At 39.6% G+C, this 17747-nt stretch overlaps 1 protein-coding gene and 1 pseudogene across 1 annotated transcript; one reads left to right on the top strand and one right to left on the bottom strand.

The window, feature by feature from the left end:
- Nucleotides 1-6318: 6318 nt before the first annotated feature.
- LOC131902777 (coiled-coil domain-containing protein 50-like) lies at nucleotides 6319-6729 on the bottom strand (annotated as a pseudogene).
- Nucleotides 6730-15485: 8756 nt separating this feature from the next.
- Nucleotides 15486-16424, top strand: LOC131901314 (vomeronasal type-1 receptor 4-like). The gene has a single exon (XM_059252528.1). It carries the CDS (start codon nucleotides 15486-15488, stop codon nucleotides 16422-16424), a length of 939 nt encoding a protein of 312 aa, XP_059108511.1.
- Nucleotides 16425-17747: the final 1323 nt, after the last annotated feature.

Raw genomic sequence — 17747 nt, 5'->3', positions numbered from 1 at the left:
TTGCTGATGAGCAATTCTGAGTTCAGTTACTGTCTTACCTTCTATTGTTGAAAAACACTTCAGAGATAATAATTTCAAGTATTTGGAGGATCTGACTTGACTGGATTTCAGAGTTTTTTGAAGGACCACAAACTGGTATATTGTGATAATCTGCCATGTGTTTGGGAGCAGCATGGATCATGTGTCTCATTTCTAGCTCATGCACTATATCTCCTTACACCGTTGAGGAGACCTATGTGGTCAGGATTGGGATGCAGGCTACCAGCTGTATATCGCAAAGTGCCACTAAACAAAAGTACAGAAATAGTGGATGTGAGTATATGGAATTACAGATTAGTTTCAATTAACTACAGGGGAAATTCTCATTGTAAGAACATTCCTAACTATTCTACTCACGAATGCTGTGTAGTGTCAAAGGATTTATAGAACTCTTCAGCATAAAGTTCTGTGTCACTTAGGACCAAGGTCACTAGTTCAGCATAGATTTTTTTTTTGGGGGGGGGATTCCTATGCCTTCCTGAGATCTTTGCTAGATGTCTTTGCTGTATAGGCAGTAACCAAGAGAATAAAATGATCCAAGAATGTAACTTTTTGCACATAACCAGAATTCTTGGTTACAATGAAAATGACCTTCCCTTTCCACTGGGTAAGATGGCTTCCTAAGGTATTTGTAGTGATATGGTAGAATTACTATATTAATGTCTACTTATTTGATTCGTCAGTAGAAGTGGGTGGTCTAGAATTTTAAGTGAATTATTTTTATAGACTTTATGGAGTGTAGTTAGCAAACTCTGTATATTGTATATAGTTGTGTAGTTTGATATATGTGTATAATACTGTAAAGCCATTCTAGCAGTGATTTTGAACATACCACAGAACCTCAAAGTTACCATGTGTTTCTTCAGGATTCTTCTCAGTGTCCTTCACGCCCTTCATTCAATCCCTAGGCAACCACCAGTTTTACTGTACATAAGTTCTTCAAGAGATTTATGTCAATGTAACTTCCAAGTATTTATGTACATTTTTTCTGCAGTTAGTCTGCATAACTAATTTGACATGTATTTGTGTTATATGTATGAACAGCTCATTTATTATTGACTGCTGGAAGTATGGATTTACCACAGTCACCCTTTACCATATTTGTCATTTTTCATGACCCATCTTCTAAATATTAAGAACTGTGATTGAATATATTCATGTATGAATTTTTATATGGACATTTAACTGAGAACATTTTTAAACAGAAGTATTGTAGTACAAGGAATATAATGAAGTGTGAAGAGAAAAGACTGAAGATGTGATTTGGGAAATTGCCAACCCGTCTTAATCACAAAAGTAACTGAAATGAAGAGGTTCATTGTCAGAAAGCATCTTCTGAAGAACTAACTGAGGATGTGGCCACACGGCATTTACTAATAGCAAAGTAAAGAAATCAGAACATTATATATTGTTGTGAGCCACCATGTGGTTGCTGGGAATTGAACTCAGGACCTCTGGAAAAGCAGCCAGTGCTCTTAACCTCTGAACAGGGAAATGGAAGAGATCTACATGAACAGCCTGGACATGAGTAGGGGTAGTGAAGGGCGAGGGTCGAGGGAAAAAGAGCTTGGGGGAGTGGGAGATCCCAGCTGGATCAACAACAGAGAGGGAGAACAAGGAATAGGAGACCATGGTAAATGAAGACCACATGAGAATAGGAAGAAGCAAAGTGCTAGAGAGGCCCACAGAAATCCACAAAGATACCCCCACAATAGACTGCTGGCAATGGTCGAGATACACCTCTAACTGACCTACTCTGGTGGTGGGATGGCCAAACACCCTAATTGTCGAGCTAGAAACCCCATCCAACTACTGAGGGATCTGGATGCAGAGATCCATGGCTAGACCCCAGGTGGATCTCTGGGAGTCCAATTAGCAAGAATGAGGAGGGTTTATATGAGCAAGAATTGTTGAGACCAAGGTTGGATAAAGCACAGGGACAAATAGCCAAACGAATGGAAACACATGAACTATGAACCAATGGCTGAGGGGTCCCCAACTGGATCAGGCCCTCTGAGTGGGTGAGACAGTTGATTGGCCTGATCTGTTTGGGAGGCATCCAGGCAGTGGGACCGGGTCCTGTGCTCATTGCATGAGTTGGCTGTTTGAAACCTGGGGCCTATGCAGGGTCGCTTGGCTCGGCCTGGGAGGAGGGGACTGGACCTACCTGGACTGAGTCTACCAGGTTGACCTCAGTCCATGGGGGAGGCTTTGCCCTGGAGGAGGTGGGAATGGGGGGTGGGCTGGGGGAAAGGTGAGGGGGGCGGGAGGGGGGAGAACAAGGGAATCCGGGGCTTATGTGTAGAACTGAACTGTGTTGCAAAATAAAAATAAAAAAATTAAAAGAAAAAAAGAAATCAGAACAGTCTGTCACACAAAGCCTGTGAAGAGATTGTGACACAGGCTTCAGTTAATACAACCAGAGAGCACTTAGGATCTTTAAAGGGGTTCCTCAGACATCTCAGCAAAAATGTGTGGGACCATTAAGGACCTAAACTCTGGGTAAAGCTCTTGTGGTGTACTGGAGAATGAAGAGTCTACAAAGTTTTATACCGATAAAGAAACTGTCAGCTTCTATCTAAAAGGACAATGCAGATAAGATTGAAGGGTGTCATAGCTTGCTTTTCATTGCTGTGATCAGTACCACAACCAAAAACACCTTGAGGGAGGAAAAGGTTTATTTGGCCTATAGGTTACAGACTATCATCAGGGGAAGCCAAAGAAGAAAGTCACACAGCAACCTGGAGGCAGGAACTGAAGCAGAAGCCGTGGGGGAAGGCTGCTTACTGGCTTGCTCCTTGTGGCTTAATTAGCCTTCTTTCTTATACAATCTAGGACCACTTGCCCAGGGTTGGCTCTACCCACAGTGGACCGTGGCCTTCCACATGAATCATTAATCAAGAGCATGCACCATAAACATGCCCACAGGACAATCTGATGGAGCCAATTCCTCATAGGAGGTTCCCTGTTCCAGGTGACTCTAGTTTGTGTCAAGTTGACAAAAACTGTCCAAGACAAAGATTTTATGAGCTCTTAACATTTTGCACATAAGAAACAGGCTGACAGCTCTGAGCTACAGACTTTGTTAATTTTGATGGTGATAATGTGATTGAACAGAGGATAAGCCAGTTTGCAGAGGTCTAGCCATAGATATTCCTAGACACTGATACCTAGTTGAGTTTGCTAAACTGGATTTCAAATTTTGGGGGATTGGAAATTTGTTTTAGCCCCTTCCATTTTTCTCCCTTTGTAGATGTAACTCTAAACAGTCTTATTAAATAAGAAACACAAAGCCAAATAAAGAGTTAAAAGCCCAAGAGGTCAGAGCACTAGTGAATAGCCTTTAGCTTACCATCTGCTGCCCTCCTTCCCCTGAGAAAAGAGACCTACTTCCTGTGTGTCTGTATTTTTTATTGACTTTCTGTTCTGCCTTCTCATTGGTTCTAAACCCAACCACATGACTTCTTCATTACTGCCTGTCTACTCCAGGTATCTACGGTTGGTACTTGAACTAAAGGCGTGTGTCACCAAGCTGCCTATGTCCTTGAACACACAGACTCTGCCTGCCATGTGATTGGATTAAAGGCATGTGCTACACTGCCAGACTTCTGCTAAATGGCTTGCTATTAGCTCTGACCTACAGGCAACTTTATTTATTAACATACAAATAAAATCACATTTCAGCACAAATAAAATATCGCCATATTTTTTATTTGGGAACACATGATTAGTTTGCTAGTTTTAAAGGGTCATAGGTGAAGATAAACTGCTTTGGAATAAATTGCACCAGAGCTTTAGAAGGTGAAGTTCAGGACTGTAGAACCAAGAGTGTGATGAGATACGAATTTTAGGTTATAAGGTAATAGATTGAGACATTTGGAACCTTGAGATAGAATCATTTTATTTTAAACCGAGAGGTCTAGAGAGCAAACTGGTAAGCAGGTTAGCTTCTTTGAAATGTACTATTTGCTAATCCCCAGGTTCTGCAAATATAGTACCTTACATGACCAATTTGTGTTTGCAGATGTGATTAATACTGCAATGAGACAGGTGACCTAAGGGGCTTATTCTAATAAGGTTCTTAGAACTCTAGAGCCTTTCCCGTTTAAAGGAAGAAAGATGTGAGGTCACATAAGGCAGCATGATCTGGCTGTTTATTGATGGCTCTGATGTGCATTCTTAGCTCATGCTGATGAGGATGTAAAGAGAACACTCATCAATTGCTCATGGGAGTGCAAACTTATGCAGCCTCTGTGGAAATCAGTGTGGCAGTTCTTCAGGAAAATGTGAATCCACCTGCCCCAAGATACAGGTATACCACTTGTCTTAGAATTTTTATTGCTATGAAGAGACACCATTGTGGGGGGGCTACACCCCCCCATTTCCTCAGAGTGTTCTTGAGTGAGAGTAGTAGGAAATATTGGATAGAAGGATTTGAAGTGTGGAGATAAATAGATAGAAAATACAGGGCAGCCTTAAAAGGGCCTGGAACCTATTCCAATGGGTCCTGACTGTCTTTGCCCTAGGGTATTTATAGAAATGCCAAGGGGTGGAGCAAAAAACGTCCCCCCAGCACAGCCAAGTGCAGACCATCTCAGATACCTGTACTCAGGCCTGTGGTCCAATCAACCTCTATGCAGACTTGTTTGGTAAAGCTACTAGGAACCTGAAAATGGGCTCCCATACACCATGACCATGGCAACTCTTCTAAAGGAAAACAACTAAGGTGGCTTGCTTAGAGTTTAGAGGTTCAGTCTGTTGTTATGGTGGGATATGGTGGTGTGCAGACAGACATGGTGCTGGAGAAGTAGCTGAGAGTCCTACATCTTACAAGCAACAGGAAATGGTCTAAAACACTGGACAGTATTTTGAACAAAAGCGACCCCACAGTGACACACTTCCTCCTACAAAGCCACACCTAAGTAGTTCCACTCCCTGTGTGGGCCATTGTCTTTCAAACCACACAACTCTTGGGCATATACTCAAAGTGTGCTTCATCCTAACACAAAGACACTTGTTCAACCATGTTCATTGTTGCTCTACTAATAATAATCAGGAATTGGAAAAAAACTAGTTTTCCCTCAACAGAAGAATGGATAAAAAAAACTGGTACACTTACCCAGTGGAGTATTACTCAGCCATTAAAAAATAAATAAATAAAATCCTGAAGTTTGCAGGTAAATGGAAGGAACTAGAAAAAAGTCATCTTGAATGAGGTAACCCAGACTAATAAAGAAAACATAGTATATATTTACTTATGTGTGGATATTAGCTTTTAAGACAATGATGACAAGATACAATCTGTAGAACCACAGATGTTAGCTATAGAGTAAAAGATTAAGGGGTACAAATAGATCTCATTAGGGAAGGGAAATAGAATAGTTATGGATGGAAGTGAGGATCAGGAACAAAAGGGTCAAGTCGGGAAGGAGAAGAATGAGGTGGGCAATGGAGGGAACAGAAAGAGACAGATGAGACTAAGGGCTATTTAAGGGGCACTATGGAAACCTAATACAGTAGAAGCTTTCTAAAATATATACATATATGAAGGCAGTATAACTGAAATCACCCCATGCCACCATCTCTGAAATTGACCATATACTCTGTCGCAAAGCAAACCTCAAAAGATACAAAAAATTGGAATAACCTCAGACCACCATGGCTTAAAGTTATAATTCAACGACAACACAAACTACAGAAAGCCTACAAACTCATGGAAACTGAACAACACACAACTGAATCACCACTGGGTCAAGGAAGAAATAAAGAAAGAAATTAAAGACTTCCTAGAATTCAATGAAAATGAATGTACAACATACCCAGACTTATGGGACACTATGAAAGCTGTGCTAAGATGAAATTTCATAGCTCTAAATGGCTAAAATGGCTACATAAAGAAGATGGAGAAATCTTATACTGGTGACTTAACAGCACAACTGAAAGCTCCAGAACAAAAAGAAACAAATTCAGCCAGGAAGAATGAATGAGAGGAAACAAAGAAATTGAAGGTTGAAATCAATAAAATAGAAAGAAAACATTACAAAGAATCAATCAAATAAAGAGTTGGTTCTGTGAGAAAATAAACAAGATAGATAAACTCTTATCCAAACTAAACAAAAGGCAGAGAGAGAACATCCAAATTAACAAGTCAGAAATGAGAAGGGAGATATAAGAACAAACAACAAGAAAATCCAGAGAATCATCAGGTCATATTTCAGAAACCTGTACTCCACAATATTTGTTACAGTAAGACCAATTTGAAGGAAGATTTTTAAATTACTACTTGTTATGGAATTTTTTATGAGATGACTCTGATTTTGAGAAATGACAAGTGGCACTCTGCTGGTTTGTAAAATGTCTGTGATCCACATCGTAATGGACCATTGTTGGAGATGGTATGATTTGGGATGGCCTGTCATTCTTAGAACATTGATTTCATCACTGTCTTTTGACTTAGAGTGTGTTGATTTAGCTGCTTTTGCTTGTATTCAGGTCATATTTTCCTTTGTCCAAAGATGACTTTTCTCACTCTTTGGCTTTCTTGTGAGTTTCTGTTACACTCAGAAATCAAGCAATTTCTAAAGGTTTTTCTTGCAATTTCTGGGCAATTTCATCATCATACTGTTTCTGATTCCTGTGGGTCACTCATGCTGGAGTAGAGACAATTTCTTTCATCACTCTTGGTTACATTCCTCCATCCTCTCCATAGTAACTGCTGCCTCCAGAGAACTCTGTAATGGTCTTCATCCCTTTTCTCCCCCTGTCCATCCCCCATAATTTTTCAAAGTACACAACATAACCTCATTGGTCTTCTATCAAATCCATGGTCTCCCAATCTCAATGACAGCTCCTCCTGATTTCCTGAGCACTTTCTTGATGTTTTTGTTCAAGATCTTTGTAGTATATTTGGGTCTGAATTTGGGTTTTTAGAACTTCCTCTGAGAGTTGTTTAACTACCTCAAGATGATGCTGGACCACATGGTTCTGTTGAATATATAATGCCAAATGATGCTTGCCCTCTTGGTCTTTCAGGTTATAAATCAATGTTTGGTCCTGCAGCACAGCAAAATCACCACAAACTTCCTTGATCCTGTGGACCCATCAATGCAAGTTTGGTCATGGTTGCTGCTTGGACTCTGGTTCATGACAACCTTGCATGCCTTTCCTTGGGCCAGCAGCAGCCATTATTTGCCTCAGGCAGGGATGATGGGGAGTCTCTTAAGCCTATAATTGGTATTTAGAAGTCTATTTTATGTGAGTCAGTTCATTGCTCATGGTATGTCACTGCTCATGTGTTTCAGGTTTGCATGTTAAAGCTTCCATAATTGTTACTGGATGATGTAAAAAGTGAATTTATTTATTTAGTTATTCTTTTTTTCTCTTTTTTTATTTTATAATTTGATTTTAATTTTACATATCAGCCATGGATTCCCCTGTCCTCCCTCTTCCCCTACTGACCTGCTCTGGTGATAGGATGGCCAAATACCCTAACTGTCTTGCTAGAAATCTCATCTAATGACTAATGGAAGCAGATGCAGAGATCCACTGCCAGGCCCCAGGTGGAGCTCCAGGAATCCAATTGGTAAGAAAGAGGAGGGATTGTATGAGCAAGAATTGTTGAGACCAAGATTGGAAAAAGCACAGGGACAAACAGCTTAACTAGTGGAAACACATGAACTATGAACCAATAGCTGAGGAGCCCCCAACTGGATCAGGCCCTCTGGATAAGTGAGACAGTTGATTATCTTGAACTGTTTGGGAGGCACCCAGGCAGTGGGACCGGGACCTGTCCTTAGTGCATGAGCTGGCTGTTTGGAACCTGGGGCCTATGCAGGGACACTTTGCTCAGCCTGGGTGAAAGGAGGAGGGAACTGGACCTGCCTCAACTGAATCTACCAGGCTGAGCTGAATCCCTCAGGGATTCAAGGAGGGGAGTCCTTGCCCTGGAGGAGATGGGATTGGAGGGTGGACTGGAGGGAGGTCGGGGGTTGGGTGGGAGGAGGGATGACAGGGGAATCTGTGGCTGATATATAAAATTAAATCAAATTATAAAATTTTAAAAAAAGTGGGGTTATTGGTGCTTAGTGAGAGTTCTCCTACCATGCTAGCATGTCTGTTGGTCTGCTTACTTTGGTTTGTTTAGGTAGCCAAGTTGAGACTTCAGTGGTATAGCTTCTCTGATGTATCTAGGAGACATAATCTCACATAAACTATCTGTTTCTCTGGCTCTTAGGATATTTCTGCCTCCTCTACAACCATATCCTCGGAGCCTTGAGTGTAATTGTATTGTAGATGGATCAATTGAGGCTTGGCACCACATAATCATGTATTTTTCTGAACTTTGATCAGTGGTGTGTTTTTGTAATGATTTGAACTTCTTTTGCAAAGAAGTTTTTTTTCTGAGAGGTTTTGTGTATGTGTGTGTGTGTGTGTGTGTGTGTGTGTGTGTGTGTGTATAATTATATGTCTGTGCTTATATACACAAATTCCATAACAAAAATTTAATTGTAATTATACAATATATATTCTCTCAATAAATAAATATTGTTTAGAATGTTGGAAAAATAAAAGTGTGATTGCTAGCCTGTAAGGTTATATTTTCTACAATTAAGGAGATGTAAACCATTTTCCAACATTTGTAATGATATTCACAGACATTGTCAGTGCATGAGATCTCTCATTCATTCACAAGCATGCCCCAATTTTGTATTTTCAGCCTTTTTCTTTCACTTTTTATTGATTTTATTTTGATTTTTCACTATGATTAATTAGTTTACAAAATATGAAGTTTCCTTAACACTATTTCATACTTACTCTGTTGATTGGCCCAGCCCCTCCTCTTTCCCCTTTTCTATATCCTCCTCCCATCTCACACTGTCCAATTTCCATTATTCCTTCTTTTCATTTCAAAACACATATATTGCTTTACTCTCCGTACCATTTCCCCAGACCTTCTAATTCGCCTTCCTAGTTTCCTGGACTCCACACATGATCACTTTCACATAAATACACACTTCTAAAAGAAGGTATAAAAATCACATTTGGAACAGTTCTATTAGACTTTTTGAACTTTGAATGCACCACTTACTAGAATAGTTTCTACTTTCTTCTGCAGCCATTCCCTAGGGTATTCTACAGCGTCAGAGTATTGGGAAGGGGAGACTGTAAGTATCTGGTAGTTCCTAAAGTCCCATCTCATCTCCCCACTCTGTTTAAACTTATTTAGCTCCTAGGGTTAACTGCCAATATTGCCCCTGTTCTTGATTGTCCACCCAGCTGTCCTGCATGTCCGATGAATATGCAGAGCACCAGTGTCCTCCCGGGGATTCACAGTACACCCTGTTGCTGATTCACAGCTTCTGCTCTCTGCATCTGCAAGGGTATATTACATAATTTAAGAATGCTTTGGAAACACGGTGTCCTGAGAGTTTCCTCTCATTGCACTGGACTGATGAGCTATTTGACCCACTGCCTTCATTCTTAACATTTCCACTGTAGACTTGAGTGTTTCGTGATTATCCTAGACACAATTTCAATAGGGACACTGAACACTTTCCAAGTAACTATCATTCATTAGATATTGTTCTTCTTCATATGTGTCCTGGTGTATTTTGTGTATTTTTATTGTGTTTTCTCTTCTGTGAGAGTTCATCATACTTGTTATCTCCACATCTTTTATAGTCCTGACTCTGCACACATGCATGGGTGTCTATTTGTTGTGGAGTTTCATAAGAGCTAGCTCATAATTTGATGCAGGTTGCCACATGAACCATCGTTCAGAAACATTTTGTGTTTTTAATAAATTTTTCTTATCTAAGTCAACTTCAGGATAGTGAACTAAAGACCATTCAGCATGATCAAAATCCAAATTCAGAGTCTTTATTAAGAAAAATTCCTGATTGTCTAAAGAGAAACACTTCTCATAGATCATCCTTTGTCATATGTGTAGTTAGTAAAAATATTTTCCCATTCTGTAGCCTGTCACTATATACAAATGACAGTGTCTTTTTCCATGCAGAAGCTTCCCAGTTTCATGGAATCCCATTTATTAATTGTTGATCTTTAGTGCCTTTGTTAACACTGTTTTTTTTCCAGAAGGTTTTTTCCTGTACCAATTAGTCCAAGGCTACAACCCACTTTCTTTTCTATCAGGTTCAATGGATCTAGATTATATTGAGGTCTTTGATCTATTTAGAGTTCCTTTTTTTGCAGGATAATGAATATGCATCTATTTGGATTCTTCTACATGCAGATATACAGATTGACCAGTACATTTGTTGAAGGTGCTATTTTTTGCAATGTATATTTCTGACTTCTTTATCAAACATCTTGTAACCATGGGAGTGTGGATTTACATCTAGGACTTGAATTTGATTCTATTTAAGGCAGATAAGGCTGAAAGCACTAGGTCATGCCTTAAGCAAAAAAAGAATTGTGACATGTGCAGTAGCATCCTGACCCAGAGGAGCCTGAAACTGGACCCCCAAGATGACAACTGCCAACATAAGACCCAGGGCCAAACCAAGAATTGCCACAGCAGCTGGAAGCAAAGCCCGCCAAACAGCACACTTATAAATACTTCAGCTCTTTGTTTAATAGAGGAGATTGCTTGCATATCTCCCAGAGCCTGTGTCATTGGTTCTGCGTCTGCACACCCCTTGCCCTTGGGATCAGAGACAGTGGGAACCCAGCTGCAGAGCCAGCAACATCTATTGATCAGTGTGTCTGTCCTAGTACCTATACCATCCCATTTTTATTACTATAGCTCTGTGGTACAACTTAAAATCAGGAATGGTGATACTTCTAGTAGTTCTTTTATTTGTTAGTACTGTTTTTGCTATGCTCAGTTTTTTTTTTCCATATGAAACTATGAATTGTCCTTTCAAGATCTGTGAAGGCATGCTTTGGAATTTTGAGACAGATTGCATTGAATCTGTAGACTGCTTTAGGTAGGATACTACATTATTCCCACAGATCCATGAGCATGAGTGATCTTTCAGTCTTCTGATATCTTCTTCAATCAGTTGAAGGTTTTAACCATACAAGCTTTTCACTTGCTTGTTTAGATATAACCCAGATATTTTAATATTATTTCAGGCTATTGCCATGGGTAATGTTACACTGATTTCTCTCTCACTCCATTTGTTATTTATATATAAAATGGCTATTAATATTCTTGGTTAATTTTGTATCAGAGACTTTGCTGAAAGTGTTTATTACATGCAGATGTTTCCTAGTGGAATTTTTAGGATCACTTATGTATACTACAATACTATATGCAAATAAACATACTGTGCCTTCTTCCATTCCAATTTGTATCCCCTAGATCCAGCTAAGACATCAAGTACTATATTGAATAGGTGTGGAGAAAGTGGACAACCTTGTATTGTTCTTGATTTTAGTGGAACTGCTTCGAGTTTCTCTCCATTTAAGTTAATGTTGGCTATGGGTTTGATTTAAATTGTCTTTATTATGTTGATATATGTCCCTAATATCCATAAATTTTTTAGGACCTATGTCCTATGTCATGCAGGGAGATTTGGTGTTTGTCAAAAGCCTTTTCTACATCTAAGAAATGATCATGTTGTCTTTTTATTTCAGTTTGTTTCAATGGCAGATTACATTTATTGATTTATATATGCTGAACTGTCCCTGTACCCCCAGAATGCAGCCTGCTAGAACATGATGAATGATTGTTTGATGTGTTCTTAGATTCTGTTTACAAGTATTAGATTGAGACTTTTTGCATCTATGCTCACAAGGGAAACTGGACTGTAATTCTCTGTCTTTGTTGGGTCTCTCTGTGGTCCTTGTATCAGGATAACTATGGACTTATGAAGTGAATTGGCAATGTCTCTTCTGTTTCTGTTTTGTGGTGTAATTTGAGGAGTACTGGGATTAACTCTTCTTTGAAAACCCAGTAGAATACTATGCTCTAAAACCATCTTGTTCTGAACTTGGAGGATGGGTTTAAACAATGAGTAGAGGTAGGAAAGTTAGGAGGGGAAGACTCTGTGGTCCACTTGAGGTGGGGTCCTGAGGAAGAAGGTAGATTTCATGCAGACAGACTATAAATATGTAGAGTACACTGGTTTTAATGCATTACTGGTAGCCCCAAAGTACTCACAATGTGACAGAGTCACATTGCGGAAAAAAATCAAGAAGCTCTTTCCCTTGGGATTTAACCAAGAACAAGCCCAGTTATAAATTATTTACTTCTCTCTCCTGTTGTCTTCCATCATTCTCTGTCTGTTTTATCAGCCTGAATCAGTGCCTAACTGAATGCTGACTTATGGATCTCTTTGCCCTGACACTTTCTGTCTCTGTGTGTGCCTCACTTTGGCTCTGTATTTATTGAACAGAATGGAAGCTTCACGTGAAGTAAGTAATAAGGGATACTTTACAGAAATGTTTAAAAGAATTTTTACAAGGGATTAAGACACTGATACAAACTGCTCTCAACCGACTCAGATAAGAAACAGTGCTGTAACTTCACTGGACATAGATATATCAACCTATATTTGTATCACTTCCCACATTTATTGTGTACATTTATTTCATAAGGTTGAGTTCAAACTAGCTGTTTTAATCATTTATTACTACAACATACATATGCACCAGCATTACTCTTGTGTCAGGGCATAGAAGATTATACATTTTAGGAGTAAAGCTATGCATTAGCTTAGGTTGTAAAAACTGATTACATGGGAAATCCAAAGCAATTAAGGTTGGTTGTTGCATTGTTCTCTTAAATGCAGGTTAATCACAAAGGATAAGCATATAGTTGAATAGCAGTATTAAATCTTAAATGACCTCAAAGTACATTAACTCTGCCTGTAAAACTTCCAGCCTCTTCAAATGTAAGAGACATTTTCATAATGATGCATCCCCAAAGTACACTGCACTAGTAATTTCACACTTTGCCTTTGGTCCCTGCTCCCAAGATTATAATCACTGCCTGGTTCTGCTACTGGGACTCTTAGCGTCTGACACCACAAGAGAGAAAATAGACTTTACACTTCTAGCCTGTGCTTCTGTGGTGCTCATTATTCAGTTAAAAGTTTCTCTTGCTTATTTTTTTTCAAAGGTGATGTAAAGTCCCTCAACATAACTGTCATGGTTCCTTACTGTGACATCATCCTGTCATCCTCTTGGGTATGAACGCTGCGAATATTCAGCCTTTATCTTGGGGGTTGCTATCAACTTTCTAGCTTTATGATGGTTTTAGGTCCCATTGGCAACTGAGTCGCCATCCAGCAGCCAGCTTCACAGATGCATGCTATCTGTACAGGTGAGTTGATTTTCTTCAGGCACGCAGTCTTCAAAGGACAGGGCAGTCTCTGGAAGGTGGGTGAGTTCAGACTTCCAAAATGATCTTTCTCTTTCAGGAAAAGGCTCCTACAAAGGTTGAATTTTCATAGTAGGAAGAATCAGCCAGAGATCTGATTTGATGGAGGCTGCATGTGAGAAACTATCCTGGATTCCCACTTGTTGCTCTTTTCCAAGACAGTGGCCTCGTGTCTGCTCCCAGTAAGGAGGAGTCCTGGTGACTAAAACAGTTTAGTACTTTTTCTCAGATTTATCTGTTCTACTTTTAATTTTGTAATCTTAGGCTAGTGCAGTGGGTTGGTAAAACTCTGCCAGAATTTAGAGAGTTACAAGAACAATTTGAGAGTTGTTTGATATCCTCTGCATAGTTACACCTCAGATTCTGCTTTCCACTGAGCTTTGTATGCATGCAGATATGTTTCTTTATTGGAAATGCCTGCGTACAGTGGCATAGTGAGAACATAATATCCTTCTTAGAGGGCTTTGTTATCTGGAATGTGAAAAAATGAGCAAGTCATAAATTAATGTCTCAATATCCAAATTTCAAGTCCATGGGCTTTTGACTAAGTGAATAATTGCAACCTCATGTCACTTAGGTCTGAGGCCTCTGATATGTACACTTCCCCCAGAAATGGATGTTCATGTCCTCCTGAATTTGCTTTCTGTTTATTTGATTTTTGAGACAGAGTCTATTTATGTAGCCGTTGATGTCCTGAAACTCGTTCTATAGAGCAGGTTAGCCTCAAACTCATAGAGATCCTCTGGCCTCATCTTAGTAGGCACTGGGATTAAAGACATGTGTCACTATTCTCAGTCCAGATAATGCTTTTGAATCAAATAGATATGTGAATTATTACTGTGCTATGTGTTAGGTATTCATTGCATCACTGGCTGATAGTATATTAGAATCTGTCAACTTCTGTAACACTTACAATTATATTGGTTCAATTTAATGCCCCACAATTCAGAAGGCATGCTCCTATTGTTCAACAGTTCCATACAGTCTCAATTGTGCTTTAATTTCAATGCGAAAAGGTGAAGAATCTCATTAGTGATCCTCCTATTGAATAAACCACTTCATTGCATCCTGTTGTAAATATATTGATAAGATTTTTCATGTTTAAACTTTTTAAACATTGCATGTTTAAGTGCAATACAGTTATATTCTAAATAATATATTCCAAATTAAAAGGTTAAAAAGTAATGTTGAAAACACTTAAAAGCCAGCCAACATAAGCACATATATGTACATGCAGACAAATGTAAATGCAATTACATGTGTGTGTTTGAAAAAGGAGAACTCAAGTGTTATCATTCCTGACAGCTGATGGTCACTAATTTCTTTTACTTTTTATTACTCTCTATTTTTATTCTCAAATTGTATTGTTTTTATTATTCTCTATTATTCATTCTTATTTTTTATCTGGGAGAAATTTATATGTATTTTGATCATTTTCACACTTCCCTCACTCCTCACAGTTACACCATGTTTCTTTACCCACCCGTGTTTTTGCTTTTTAAATTTCTTAACACATAAAGCATAGCTTGTGGTGCCCATGTGATATTGGGTGTGTGATCATGTACTACGTCATTGTCAACCTACTAGGGGCCACATTATTAAAGGAAGCTGACTCCACCTTTCCTAGTAGCTATCAATTGTCAATAGCATCTTAGTTTGGGGTTACTATTTTCTCTGGAGTCAGACAGTCTCCTTTCTTCAGCCTTTTACTAGTTGCTGGGAGCATGGTAACCTGTAGTGTTTCCGCAACCAGGACATTCATCTGAATGTAGTTTGATCATTAGATCATCTCACCAGTGCACTGTGGATATTAAACCAGCAATTAACTGTAAAGTTTGTGGAAAATGCTAAGACCTATTAATGGCATAATAAAATTTAATTTTTACTACAATGCCCCAGTCAATTATCTGCAATTCAAACAATAGCAATTCACTGAGACCTAGCAAACTACTTACTAGAAAGACACATTTTAACATTAGTTATGAATGTAAGGTAATATTGTGTATGCAGTACTTTCTTTGGCATGCTAAGAAAAATGAAGACTCATTTAACAGGTGTGCTCTGGACATGTTTTGCACTGACCCAGGACCATGACAGAATGAACTCCAGAGACATGGTTGTAGGAATCTTCTTCCTGTCCCAGACTGCACTTGGAATGCTGGGGAACTCAGCCTTGCTTTGTTGTTTTATCATTGCCGTCTTCTCTGGAATCAGAGCAAAGCCCACAGACCTGATTGTCAAACACCTAACCTGGGCCAACTTCATTGTTCTCTGCAGAGGAATCCCACAGACCATTGCTGCTTTTCATCAGACTTACTATCTAGATTATGTTTCCTGTAAACTTGCCTTATATTTTCATAGAGTTGCCAGAGGAATGTCCCTAGGCTCCACATCCCTGCTGAGTGTCTTTCAGGCCATCACCATCAGCCCTAGTAATTCCAGGTGTGCACAGTTCAAGCTCAGAGCCCCCGGGATTATTGGTCCATTCCTGGGCCTGTGCTGGGCCCTCCAGCTGTTGTTATATATTTTCATTCCTGTATATACAACTGACATAAGGGGTGGAAGAAATATTACTGGGATACAAGATTTTGGATATTGTGTTATTATAAATTCTGAGAGACTAATCAGCACACTTATTGTAATCCTAATAGCATCCAACGATATCATCTTTTTGGGACTGATGATGTTGGCCAGTGGCTACATGGTGTTTATCCTGCTCAAACACAAGCAGAGGGTCCAACACATCCACAGATCCCTGTCTCCTAGGTTATCCCCTGAGACCAGAGCCACCCAAAGCATCCTCACCTTAGTGAGCAGCTTTGTTCTCTTCTATGTAACCTCTATGGTCTTTACATCTTATCTGTCTGCCCTTGAAGGAACCACTAGGTGGCTGTCTAACATTGGTGTGGCCATGTCTGCATGCTTTCCAGCATTCTGCCCCTTTCTGCTCCTCAGACACTACGCTTCCTTCTTCAGGCTCTGCTGCACTAGTTTTTACCAGACAACACGCCGCGCTTGTGTAGTCAGAGAACTCTAAAAACTGTGCTGTCTGCATCCCTCTATCCATGTCTTCTACTCAGTTTCTATTCTGTGAACACACTGTCAATACTAGCCTTTGCAGAAGACACTGATTGTCTACAAAGTTTCTTCCCAATGCAGGTTGTCACACAGTCTGGGACACAGGTAAACCAAGCTGTATGATGTGAGTGCTGAAACAATCACCACTCACTGTTTTAGTGGAGAATATCACATTAACAGAGAGAATTAAACTGTGGGGTTTATGTGGACTGTAGTCCTTCAGGTGAACTTCTCTGAGAATGTGACTTTTTAAATCAACATTGTAACCTTCAGTACAAAAGTTAACCATTGCAGATTGCACCTGGACCATTGAATCAAGTGTTGGTGGCTGTCAGAAAGTAAGAACAAATGAAGAGAATGAAAAAGGTCATAATGGCTCAGGGATGGTTATGAAACACGCTAGTGTTGGCTAATGAAGGGAATGTATATTTTATAGACAACATGTTTCTTAAATCTAAAGTATAACTCTCAACACTGGAAAAATATTTAGAAATACATTTTTAAAAGTCAAGTTTAGGTAAACTTTCAAATAAAAATGTTTAGTGTTGAACTGTAGTAATTGCATAAAAAATAATAAGTACTGAAGACATTTACATATGTAAGCATTAGGTTAATAGTTTAAATTAAGACAAATGACAGATGGGTGACTACAAGTGGATTAGCAGGTAGCACAGAATTTGTTTTCCCTGTTTTGGGGAGGAAGAAGTGGGAAGATTGTGTATGTGAGTTCAGCCTAGGTGGCATAGTGGAACTCTGTCACAAAAACCAAAAAATACAAGAAAAGACAAATTTGGAAAGTTGGAATGTTCTGGTGTATGATCAGAGGTAAATCTAGGCTATATAATTTAAAGAGAACATTTAAGCAAACTATGCTGCTATAAAGTCAATCTGGGGAACATAGGTAAATGGGAGGGTCCAGCTGAAACAGGGACAGGGTGGGAGGGTAGGGAGGGAGATACCATGATATATGAAGACGTCATGGGAATAGGAAGAGGCAGGGTGCCGGGGAGGCTCTCAGGAATCCACAAGGATGACCCCACCTTGATCTGCTGGCAGTGGTCAAGAGGGTGCCTGGACCAGTCTACTCTGGTGACCAGCCTAGCAAATAACCTAGCTGTCATCATAGAGCCTTTGTCCAGTGACTGATGGAGGCAGATGCAGAGATCCACAGCCAGGCACCAGGCTGAGCTCCAGGAATCCAATCGATGAGAGAGAGGAGGGATTCTGCATGTGGGTACATGGATATCATGATGGGAGGATGTGCAGAGATGATGGGCCACAC

Source organism: Peromyscus eremicus, chromosome 1 (assembly GCF_949786415.1).
Source record: "Peromyscus eremicus chromosome 1, PerEre_H2_v1, whole genome shotgun sequence".
In the NCBI taxonomy this organism is placed as follows: Eukaryota; Metazoa; Chordata; class Mammalia; order Rodentia; family Cricetidae; genus Peromyscus; species Peromyscus eremicus.
This window is presented reverse-complemented; position numbering and strand designations above follow the sequence as displayed.

What these genes read in the sequence shown, in the direction of transcription:
- LOC131901314 (XM_059252528.1), top strand. Translation starts at nt 15,486, where the DNA reads ATGAACTCCAGAGACATGGTTGTAGGAATCTTCTTCCTGTCCCAGACT.